Source organism: Microcaecilia unicolor, chromosome 14, assembly GCF_901765095.1.
Source record: "Microcaecilia unicolor chromosome 14, aMicUni1.1, whole genome shotgun sequence".
NCBI classification, from domain to species: Eukaryota; Metazoa; Chordata; class Amphibia; order Gymnophiona; family Siphonopidae; genus Microcaecilia; species Microcaecilia unicolor.
In genome coordinates, this window is record NC_044044.1 from 28,205,765 (window position 1) to 28,218,714 (window position 12,950).

The following is a 12,950-nucleotide window of genomic DNA, read 5'->3' on the forward strand; positions in this document are numbered from 1 at the left end:
ACATTGAAATTAGCGCAAGGGCCACGCAGTAACCGGGCAGTAACTCCAACTTGGCGCGTATTGGGCATGTGTAGGTACCTATGCGGCTAAGTAAAAGGGCCCTAGAATGCCTTGACTGTACTAAGCTGTGTTTACGTCCAAAATAGAAGAAAATAGAGGGCAGAACATGAGAGATCAAAGTTATCTGGCTGATTCAGTGTTTACTAGCATTTATTATTTCTAAAGCACTGCCAGGTGTACAAGAGCACTGTACAGACATATATAAGAGAGATAGTCCCTGCTCCTCAGAGCTTACAATCTAGTCAAGACAAACAGCTATAACAAGAGATTCTAGGAAAATGTATTAGAGAGGTTAGTTTTTAGCCTGTCTTTCAAAAGAACTAGAGATAGAGCATGGCACAGCAACTGAGGAAGTCCTTATCTTCTCTGACCATTTGTCTCAATTCATGTTTTCTTTCTATTGTCTCTTGTGTTTCTGTTGCCCTACAGTTGATAAAGCGCAAGGGATGGCAGTCAGGAATGAAACCAGAGTCACACATTTCATCCTCCTTGGACTTTCTAGTGATCCTGAATTACAGATAATATACTTTGTACTGTTTGTAGTGATTTACCTGCTCACTGTAGCTGGGAATCTTCTTATTCTGGTAACCATCTATATGGACACTCAACTACACACTCCCATGTATTTCTTCCTCAGCCACTTGTCTTTCTTAGATTTGGCCTTTTCAACAGCCGCTGTCCCCAGATCCATTGTTAACTTTGTCACACAAAGCAAAATCATCTCTTTTAGTGAATGCATTGCTCAAGTGTTTTTCTTACATTTACTTGGAGGTACAGAATGCCTTCACCTGGTTCTGATGGCTTATGATCGTTATGTTGCCATCTGTAATCCTTTGCGATATACTACAATAATGAACAGACGAGTCTGCGTCCTGCTGGTGGTTTCTACATGGGTAGGTGGTCTCATGCATGGCTTCGGGCAGGCACTTCCAGCAGCTCAGCTGTCCTTCTGTGGTCCTAATGAGATCGATCATTTCTTTTGTGATGCTCGCCCCTTGTCTTTGATGGCTTGCTCTAATACCTTCATCAGTCAGAACGCTGATATAATCAACAGCGGAACCTTAGCCCTTAGCTCTTTTTTGGTGTTGTCTATATCTTACGGACACATCATCTCCACTATCTTAAGAATTCGCTCAACTGAGGGAAGGCAGAAAGCCTTCTCTACCTGTGCCGCCCACCTCCTGGTTGTTGCTTTGTTTTTTGGCCCTCTTGTCTTCATCTACCTGAGACCATCAGTGACGTTTGCAGGTGACAAACTGATCTCCGGTTTTTACACCATCATAACCCCTGTGTTAAACCCCTTCATTTATACTCTCAGAAATGAGAAAGTGATAACATCCATGAAGAGGCTGAGAGGTAGGCAAGTTTCTTTGGTGGGGAGGCATATTAAGTGATACCCTGTACCATTTTAAAGAAAGACACCTATGTGTAAACCATTGGCTTTCACCGATCGGTTTGCTCTTTGATGTACTCTATAAAAATCTGATTATTCATCTTTAGATACATTTGTTAAATAGAATTTCCATTGAAAGATTTTAGTAGTCATGAATTAATTGTGCTGTTCTTAGTGAAAAGTGGAGCTGTAATGGGGGCAGTTCTAGAACTTGGTGCCTTCATTTAGGCGCCAAAATCTATGCATGCAACATCAATTGTATACCGATGCTTTGATGTGCCTAAGCCGTATTAGCAAAACTTCACTTTAGTACACCAAACATTACGCATGATCACATAAGGCATGTGTATGGCAGGTGTAAGTTGGTGTCTTAGGTCCCCTTGTACTAAACCACGCTAGTGATTCGTGGTGAGGCAAATTGGACATAGTCCAGAATGGGCTTCATCATATTGCTGCATGGGAATCGCTAACCGGGTTTAGTAAAAGGGGTCCTTAGTGAGCCATGGCACCAGCACAACCTATAGCATTGTATAAGTTGCAGGCATTGCAGGGAGATATGCAAATGACCCACAAATGCTCCACCCACTCAATGGTATTTACATAAAACCTTACAGAAAGATGCCCATCAAATTAACAATGGAGTTAATCATGGTAGTCGCACCTAACTATGAATTTGTGCACTCTTGGCCTGGGTATGTTTAGGTCCCAGTTTTTAGAATTGTCTTTTATATCTCCCGCACGTCCACCCAGGAACTAAGAACCTTGATTTATACAAATATATACTCAGTAAACTTATAATGATTGGGTTTTGTTTTTTTAAATTCTTTTTTTCATAGTCCGAACATAAGAGTAGCCATACTGGGTCAGACCAATGGTCCATCTAGTCCAGTATCCTGTCTCCATCAGTGGCCGATCCAGGTCACAAGTACCTGGCAGAGACCCAAATTGTGGCAACATTCCATGCCAGTTTTTAGAATTGCCTTTTATATCTCCCGTCACATCCACCCAGAAACTAAGAAACTTGATTTATACAAATATATGCTCAGTAAACTTGTAATGATTGTGAGTTAATTTTTTTTCATGTTCGGTAGCAGTGAAGGACCATCTTATAAATGTAGGTGGCAATAGTGCATATAAATTATAAAATACTGTCATTTACGTAACTGCTAGGAGTTATTGTATAAACAGCGCATCTAAGTGCTATAGCGTGGAACTGCAAGGGGCGTTCATATGGGTGGAGCAAGGGTATGTCTTAGGTGATTCACCTAGTGACACATAACTTATAAGTACATAAGTACATAAGTACATAAGTACATAAGTAGTGCCATACTGGGAAAGACCAAAGGTCCATCTAGCCCAGCATCCTGTCACCGACAGTGGCCAATCCAGGTCAAGGGCACCTGGCACGCTCCCCAAACGTAAAAACATTCCAGACAAGTTATACCTAAAAATGCGGAATTTTTCCAAGTCCATTTAATAGCGGTCTATGGACTTGTCCTTTAGGAATCTATCTAACCCCTTTTTAAACTCCGTCAAGCTAACCGCCCGTACCACGTTCTCCGGCAACGAATTCCAGAGTCTAATTACACGTTGGGTGAAGAAAAATTTTCTCCGATTCGTTTTAAATTTACCACACTGTAGCTTCAACTCATGCCCTCTAGTCCTAGTATTTTTGGATAGCGTGAACAGTCGCTTCACATCCACCCGATCCATTCCACTCATTATTTTATACACTTCTATCATATCTACGTTACAATGTGCTCTTTGGTGTGCCCACTTATGTCTGCTATCGAAACGACAGAAGTGGCTGATTCTAAATCTTGATGCACCAAAGCACGCAAACCGTGTAAGAGATAGTCCCGGTCTTAGGCACGCCTTTGAGCTGTTCTAGAATTGGCTCTAAGCATGACAGTGGTGCCTAAAATTTAGCGCCAATTTATAGAATTCCTTCCTTTATATATTTACCCTGATATTCAGTACTTGTTAATAGGTGGATATGCAGTGGGAGATACCTGGTTATCGCATGACATTGCCAGTTAAGCACGGATATTCAGCACCAAACTGGCTATGTTGAGCAGTCAAAATATCAGCACATAAAATTATGTACCTGGATTTACCTACAACAGAATTGGGAGATCTCAGCGTGAGAAGGGGTCACAAATGCTGTGGTGGTCATTGTCAGTTTTGTGTAATGACAGTTGAAAAGTGAAATGTGGCCTAATTCAATTGTCAATAAAATATACACACTGAAACATTACTTGCCTGTTGGATTTTGTCATTTAAGTAATCATATGCTCATGTAACAAAATTTATGTGGGCAAGACATCAAGAAATATCAGAACCAAACTGATTGAGTATCACAGCAGATTGGTTGCTCAAGTCTTGACAACTTGTATTGTCCCACATTGTATACAATGTAATTTTTGTGATCTTAGTTAGATGGTATCTTATGCCATACTGTGCCTCTATGAGTAGACTTCAAGCAGATGTCAAATAAATTAACTCATTACTATGTACTATCAGCATTGACTTTCTTCTCTTCCTGAATTACTCAGTGAAGTCAAGGCCTGAGAAACTGGACAATGCTCACTCTCCATGACTACCTGGGCAAAGAAGCATCTCATAGCAACCAAGGAGATAAAGGAAGAAAGTGTCCAACTGATCCATCCAGTCAGCCCTGAATATACACCGGAACTGTAAGCAGAAGTTCAATAGAAAGTTCTGCCTTTATCAAGGATTCCAAACTCACCATACTCCCCCTCCGACATAGAGATCCCAATCTGCCATAACGCCCTTCAGATCCCACCCTATCATGGATCCCATTCTGCTATAGAGTCCTGGAGTCCACCCATCACAGAGCCTGCTCTGCCATAGTTCTTCATGATTTTCCTTTTCCTGTATCTGCTCACTGTAGCAGGGAATCTTCTCATCATGGTATCCATAGAGGTGGACCCTCGTCTGCAGTATCCTATCTTCCCCAGGAACATGTCTTTTTTGGATTTATGCTATTCAACGCTAACTTTTTATTTGTGAATGGCTTCCTTATGGACCATTTTAACGAAATGTATAGAAGTTTTGCAATATACCTACAGTATGATAAAGAGGCTCATTTTCAAAGCACGTAGATTTACAAGGTTAAATAGGTTACTATGGCGCTCATTTTCAAAAGAGAAAAATGTCCAAAAAGTGGCATAAATCTGCATTTGTACGTTTTTCTCACAAAAACATCCGAATTGGTATTTTCAAAAACAATTTTTAGACGTTTTCTATGAAGATTGTCAGGTGTGCTTTCAAATCACAAGGGGGTATCGTCAGGGGTGTGTTAAGGGTGGAACCTGGGCATTCCTAACACTTAGACGTTTTATTGCTATAATGGAACAAAACAGGGCTATACGTTGTATGCTTTGGTCCAGACCTGTTTTATTAACGAATAATACTATTAATGAGCTGAAATGAGCTTAACTGACCCAGTCTTTTCAAAGTATGTGGTATGAAGTTGGTGGTTATTAATGAATAAGCCACACAAAGGTGCCCTAAATGGCCAGATGACCACTGGAGGGAATCATGGATGACCTCCCCTTACTCCCTCAGTGGTCATTAACCCCTCCCACCCCCTAAAATGTGATTAAAAACATTACTTACCAGCCTCAGATGTTATACTTGGCTCCATTAGAGCAACATGCAGATCCCTGGAGTTGTCAAGTGGTGGGTGCAGTGCATTGTAGACAGGTGGACCCAGGCCCATACCTCTCCCTACCTGTTATACTTGTGGTGGAAACTGTGAACCCTCCAAAACTGACTAGAAACTCACTGTACCCACACATTGGTGCCCCCTTCACCCATAAGGGCTATTTTAGTGGTATACAGTTGGGGGTAGTAGGTTTTGGGGGGAGGGGCTCAGCAGACAATATATTGGAGCAACGGTGAGATTTGTATCTGGGAGTGCACCACTGCAGTGCCCCTTAGGGTGCCCCATTGCTCTCCTGGGATATGTCTGTGGCCAGTCTACTAAGAATACAGACTCCTCCTACATCCCAATGGCTTGATTTTGTGCGTTTTTCACTTAGATGTCTTTGATTAAAAAATGGACCCAGAGATAAACATGTAGAGTACAAAAATGGTTATAGCAAAACATCCTTCCACGTAACTTTGTAATTCTATGTGCCTTGAAAATGAGCACATAATCTATCTTAATGAGCAAGAAATAGGTTCATGTCTTTTTAAGTCTTTTCTAGATGTGGCTACTGATGGAAGGATGGAGCTGTGACCCTTCTACCATGAATCTATTATGAATGAATCATAGCTGCTCTGTTCAGAAGTAATGCCATGATTTCCATTATTCCTCACATCACATTATACTCACTGCCTTATGTTTTTTTTTTTTAAATCTTTTGTGCTTATTCATGTTGGATTCTTAACCTTACAACAAAACAAGAAGCAACTTTGCAGAAAGTCAGAAATATGTAGATGAGCTCCTTAAAAAAATCTGTTATTGTTTATCATTTACTAGTCTTAATAAACCATCTTATTTTTTCATTGTCAGTCAAGGTGGTTTACAGCATATAAAATGAAATTAAAATGGGAAAGGAACTCCATAAATTAATATGACAGATTACAAACACACAGCGCAATATTATCAAACTTCTTCATTAGGTTCTGGGACGCGATTGCTGGGCCTCCTCAGTGCCTTTGAGGGAACATTGACTAAGAAAGAATGCACATCACTTTTCTTGATATACGTTAAGCGATTTCTTGCTCTTGAAAAGAAAAAAGAACACAGATATATTTTGAATTTTAACAAGAAAAAAATCAGTGAAAAAATGAATTGTGTCCGTTCTTTGTGAAAGACTCTACTGGTTTCAAACTATTGTTTTCTCACGGATGTACAGGTGAATAAGGTAAACGAAAAAAAAAGTTTTTAATCATCTGCTTCTTTTAAGATCCTCCAATGATTATTATCCCCAGAGCCCCAAATACAGTTTAAATTCATCACTTTTCTGCCTACTGGAGAAATAGCCTTCGACCTGTAGGTGATGGCAGAGCTAGGGAGGCAGAGACTACCTATTCTTCAGAATTTCTGAATATATTGTTTCCAAAAAATTACATTTTGTGGTAATTTTCAGGAACGTTTGGTGTTTGGAAATGATCAAAGCAAAAGCCATCCATTCAGGTGATGATCTCTTCAACAACTATGCTGTAAGTATCTGCCATCTATTTAAATTTTTCCGTATCATTGATCTATCTTTAAAAGTATATTTCGTTTTATTATGTACTGTGTGCAAATGGGATACATATATGTTAAGTAGGTTTTTTTTCTCTTCCTGGAGAGCTCACAATCCAGTTTGTATAGAAAGTAGAGACGCCCATGGGAATACGTTGGCATCTCTAGCGTTTAGCGTCTGCTTATTTTTAGTGTGCCTTAGTTTAAAGACCACCTAAAATGGCAAATAGCTGCAGTGGAATTTAAACTTCCATCCCTGCATTACAAAATATAATATAACTTCCATTCCATTCGAAGAACCATATGAAAAAAACATATAACTAGATTACTGTCAAAGGTCATAAATTCGAAGTAAGTATACAACAGGTATACAAAAAGGAAGTTGTATAAAAAGAAATGATAACTTAAAGGGAAAGACTAAGGATAGAGGGGAAAATTAAGAAAGGGAAGAAAGGAGAAAGGGAGATCAAAACATTGTGCTCAGATGGCTAACTAGTAGAATTTGATTCCAAATATTGCTGCAATGTTAACCAAACTTTGTGATGAGACATCTGAAAATAACCAGTCTTGACAGTACAATATTTATGGATTTGTAAAACATTATTCCACCAAAAATGTATATTAAGTTGTGAAATGTTCTTCCAGTTGGATAAAATATATTTGAGAGTTATTGCTATCAACGTGTCAAAAAGTTTAGAATCGTATCCATCCAAAGAGTGATCCAATGTAATGCATTGGATGGATGTTATATTTAAAACTAATAAAAAATAATGAATTTGAACTTGCATCTCTGATTCTCAACCCAACTGCTCTGTTAGGCCTTATTTTCCACTTCAGTTTTTTTTAACATAGGTGTTAAAATATCATTTTGTAAATATGCTTCACTTACAGGGCAAAGCTGAGAACCACCAAAAGAATATCTATCCTGGTACAGGATAAAGAATACGTTATGATCCTTAACTAGCAGCAGGCTTTTCTGCCAGTTTCAGTAGACATTCGTCTCTTGTTTTCTTCAGCTTTGTTTTTCATTGTCCCACCTCAGTTGATGTGTCTCAATGTTCCTTACGAACTCTTTCCTTAATATAGCAAAAGAGAGAAATCATTGAGTAGACCATCGAGTTTAAATAGGAAAGTGGAGAGGAGATTTTCAAATAGAAATTGTATCGCCAGTGTCATCTACTCTTGATTACATAAATCGTTAATTAAGTTCTTTACTTTTAGACCTAGACTGAGATGAAATGCATTTCATTCCCTTCGGAAGAATGGGATTCTTCACTGGAAGTATGGTGAGAGTATGAAAAGTTTCACTGATGTTTATAGCCATGTCATTACATAACATCTTGAGAACTTATGAACTGTACTTGACAAAGAGACCAGTGAATAACACATGGTGAGTAGGTTTCATGCGGGAAAAGTGCTGATCTGGAGGGTTTGTGCTGATATCGATACATGACATTGGGATGGATTTTTAAAAATGAACTCATTTGGCTACATCACCAGTAGGTGATGCTCTTTTGAACACACCTGTGGGTATTTTAAAAGCCCCTGTTGCAGTCCTTTTTAGGGCAAACCATGGTTGTGTTGGGCTTTTAATTATTTATCTAGTTATCATTTTACTGTGGTGAATAAATTGGACTTTTATTGACCTTCATTTTTTTACTATCTGCTGGGGTTTTTTTTGTCATTTGAACTTGCGGTAAGGCAACGTGCTATGTAATGTCTTAAACATGCTCTTTTTATCAGCTTATGAATCTATGGGGCTCATTTTCAAAAACAGAAAAATATTCAAAAAGCAGCACGAAGCCGCAAATGAATGCTATTTTGCCAAAACAAAACCCATCTTTAAGACAGTTTTCTATGCATTTCATAAACAGTACTTAAAAATCAGAAGGGGGAGTGTTGGGGTGGGATTTGGGCGTTCCCAAACCTTGGATATTTTTCTGTCATAATAGAAGAAAGCTAAAATGTCCAGGGTTAAAAGTTAGGTGGTTTGGTATAGACCTAAGTTACAAAAGTTGCCCTAACTGACCAAATGACCACTGGTAGGATTATGGCATCACCCCTCCTTACTCCTCCAGTGGTCACTGACCCACTTTCATCCCCTCAAAGATATGAAAGAAACAGAACAAACCAGCCTCTTTGACAGCTTCAGTTGTTATGGCAGGTCCTATTAGAGCAGCAAGCAGGTCCCTGGAGTAGCCTAGTGATAAGTGCAGAGCACTGTAGAGACGGGGACCCAGGCCCATATCCTACTCTGGCTGGTACACTTTGGTTGAACTCGTGAGCCTTCCAAAATCCACCAAAAACCTAGTGTCCCACATTTAGGTGACACCTACAGACATATGGGCTATTGTAGTAGTGTACAGTTGGGTAAAGTAGTTTTTTGTGGGTTTTGGAGGGCTTCCCATACAATATAAGAGGGCATTGGTGAGATAAGTCCACTGCAATGCCGCCTATGATAGATACCCCATAGGTCTGCGGGGATGTCTTTGTGGCCAGTCTTCTAAGAATGCTGCCCCCCCCATACATCCCAATGACTTGTTTTTGTGCCTTTTTGCCTTGGACTTTTTTCCCCCCGAAAAGGGTCGAAACAGATAGATGTACTGAGCACAAAGACATGTAGCAAGTGCCCATTTTCAAATGAAAAAGGTGGAAGTTTTTCTGGAATGAAAATGACCCCTTTCGCAAAATGTCCAAAAACGGATTTAGTCATCATGTCTAAGAGGCCCCTCCACGTTTTCAAAGCAAACTAAAAACATCAAAAACACCTTAACAGACACCATAATCCAACATGTGGATGCTGCTCTCTGAAGAGTTAATGAGATGTGACTGTGGGACGTCTGTAAGAATAGGAGCAAATTGGTTGCAGAATCCATTCAGTTACTTTAGGGGGGGATAATTAGAGGGGTCCTTTTACTAAGGTGCACTGAAAAATGGCCCGTGGAAGTGTAAATGCATGGTTTGGGCATGCACAGAATTATTTTTTAGCGCACCTATTAAAAATGCCCTTTTTTTTGCCAAAAATGGACGTGCGGTAAAGTGAAAATTGCTGCGCGTCCATTTTGGGTCCGAGACCTTACCGCAAGCCATTGACCTGGGTGGCAATGGTCTACACGCATCAACTTCCACTTGACATGTGTAGCTGCCACGCGTCAGAAAATAAAAAATAATTTTGCGGGCGCATGACAACATTGAAATTAGCGCAAGGGCCACGTGGTAACCGGGCAGTAACTCCAATTTGGCGCATGTTGGGCACCTACGCGGCTTAGTAAAAGGGCCCTAGAATGTCTTGACCGTACTAAGCTGTGTTTACGTCCAAAATATTTGAAAATAGAGGACAGAACATGAGAGATCAAAGTTAGCTGGCTGATTAAATCTTTACTAGTATTTATTATGTCTAAAGCACTGCCAGGTGTACAAGAGCACTGTACAGACATATATAAGAGAGATAGTCCCTGCTCCTCAGAGCTTACTATCTAGTCAAGACAAACAGCTATAACAAGAGATTCTAGGAAAATGTATTAGAGAGAAGAGGATAGTTTTTAGCCTGTCTTTCAAAAGAACTAGAGATAGAGCATGACACAGCAACTGAGGAAGTCCTTATGGTCTCTGACCACTTGTCTCAATTCATGTTTTCTTTCTATTGTCTCTTGTGTTTCTGTTGCCCTACAGTTGATAAAGCGCAAGGGATGGCAGTCAGGAACGAAACCAGAGTCACACATTTCATCCTCCTTGGACTTTCTAGCAATCCTGAATTACAGATAATATACTTTGTACTGTTTGTAGTGATTTACCTGCTCACTGTAGCTGGGAATCTTCTTATTCTGGTAACCATCTATATGGACGCTCAACTACACACTCCCATGTACTTTTTCCTCAGCCACTTGTCTTTCTTAGATTTGGGCTTTTCAACAGTCGCTGTCCCCAAATCCATTGTTAACTTTCTCACACAAAGCAAAATCATCTCTTTTAGTGAATGCATTGCTCAAGTGTTTTTCATACATTTATTTGGGGGAACAGAATGCCTTCACCTGGTTCTGATGGCTTATGATCGCTATGTTGCCATCTGCAATCCTTTGCGCTATACCGTAATAATGAACAGACAAGTCTGCGTCCTGCTGGTGGTTTCTACATGGGTAGGTGGTCTCATGCATGGCTTCGGGCAGGCACTTCCAGCAGCTCAGCTGTCCTTCTGTGGTCCTAATGAGATCGATCATTTCTTTTGTGATGCTCGCCCCTTGTCTATGATGGCTTGCTCTAATACCTTTATCAGTGAGAATGCAGATGTAATCAACAGCGGAACCTTAGCCCTTAGCTCTTTTTTGGTGTTGTCTATATCTTACGGACACATCATCTCCACTATCTTAAGAATTCGCTCAACTGAGGGAAGGCAGAAAGCCTTCTCTACCTGTGCCGCCCACCTCCTGGTTGTTGCTTTGTTTTTTGGCCCTCTTGTCTTCATCTACCTGAGACCGTCGGTGACGTTCGCAGGTGACAAACTGATCTCCGGCTTTTACACCATCATAACCCCTGTGTTAAACCCCTTCATTTATACTCTCAGAAATGAGAAGGTGATAACATCCATGAAGAGGCTGAGAGGTAGGCAAGTTTCTGTGGTGGGGAGGCATATTAAGTGATACCCTGTACCATTTTAAAGAAAGACACCTACGTGTAAACCATTGGCTTTCACCGATCGATGTTTGCTCTTTGATGTACTCTATAAAAATCTGATTATTCGTCTTTAGATACATTTTTTTTAAATAGAATTTCCGTTGAAAGATTTTAGTAGTCATGAATTAATTGTGCTCTTCTTAGTGAAAAGTGGAGCTGATACGGTGGCACCAGCACAACTTATAGCGTTGTATAAGTTGCAGGCTTTGCAGAGAGATATGCAAATGACCCACAAATGCTCCACCCACTCAATGGTATTGACATGAAGCCTTACAGGATGGTGCCCAGTGAATTAACAATGGGGTTACCCAAAATAGGTGTACCTAATTATGCAACTGTGTACTCTAGGTATGGGTATCTTTAGGTACCAGTTTTTAGAACTGCCTTTTATATCTCCCGTCACATCCACCCAGAAACTAAGAACCTTGATTTATACAAATATATGCTCAGTAAACTTGTAATGATTGTGTTTTGTTTTTTTTTAATTATTTTTTTCATAGTCCGAACATAAGAGTAGCCATATTTATATTGTATTAATGTGCAGTCATCTCTGTATTACTGTTTGGAAGTGACCCTTGTAAAATGAAAAATTATAAATAAATGATTTAAGAGTAGCCACACTGGGTCAGACCAATGGTCCATCTAGTCCAGTATCCTGTCTCCATCAGTGGCCGATCCAGGTCACAAGTACCTGGCAGAGACCCAAATTGTGGCAACATTCCATGCCAGTTTTTAGAATTGCCTTTTATATCGCCCATCACATCCACCCAGAAACTAAAAGCCTTGATTTATACAAATATATGCTCAGTAAATGATTATGAGTTAAATTTTTTTTTCATATTCGGTAGCAGTGAAGGACCATCTTATAAATCTAGGTGGTAATAGTGCCTATAAATTATAAAATACTGTCATTTACGTAACTGCTAGGAGTTATCATATAAACAGCGCATCTAAGTGCTATAGCGCGGAACTGCAAGGGGCGTTCATGTGGGTGGAGCAAGGGTGTGTCTTGGGCGATTCACCTAGTGACACACAACTTATAGAATACTCTCGGTTGTGTACGTTACAATGTGCTCTTCGGTGTGCCCACTTATGCCACGTGGGGGCATTGTTGGGGGATTAGGTATAACCAACTCATATTCAGCCTGCTATCCAGTAAGCCAGTGAATGAATCTTGAAGTCAGAGCTCTACTCCAAATATCTTTTTGGATCAGGGAGGATATTCTAAAACTTGGCAGCTCAGAACACAGCAGCTAGACTCATATTCGGTAAAACAAAATATGAAAGTGCGAAACCCCTACGAGAAAAGCTACACTGGCTCCCACTTAAAGAATACATTACGTTCAAAATATGTACCCTAGCTCACAAAATCATTCACGGAGATGCCCCAGCCTACATGTCAGACCTGATAGACATACCACCTAGGAATGCTAAAAAATCATCCCGCACATTCCTCAATCTTCACTTCCCCAACTGTAAAGGTCTATAATACAAACTAACGCATGCCTCTACCTTTTCATACCTGAGCACACAATTCTGGAACGCGCTGCCGCACAGCCTGAAAACGATCTATGAACTAACTAACTTCTGCAAACTACTGAAGAC

The 12,950-nt window shown here is 40.1% G+C and overlaps 2 protein-coding genes across 2 annotated transcripts; both read left to right on the top strand.

The window, feature by feature from the left end:
- Positions 1–506: 506 nt before the first annotated feature.
- LOC115457259 (olfactory receptor 4E2-like) lies at positions 507–1,454 on the top strand. Its single transcript, XM_030186682.1, has one exon. The coding sequence runs from the start codon at positions 507–509 to the stop codon at positions 1,452–1,454; it is 948 nt and encodes a 315-aa protein (XP_030042542.1).
- Positions 1,455–10,363: 8,909 nt separating this feature from the next.
- Positions 10,364–11,311, top strand: LOC115457260 (olfactory receptor 1509-like). Its single transcript, XM_030186683.1, has one exon. The coding sequence runs from the start codon at positions 10,364–10,366 to the stop codon at positions 11,309–11,311; it is 948 nt and encodes a 315-aa protein (XP_030042543.1).
- The last annotated feature ends 1,639 nt before the right edge of the window (positions 11,312–12,950 follow it).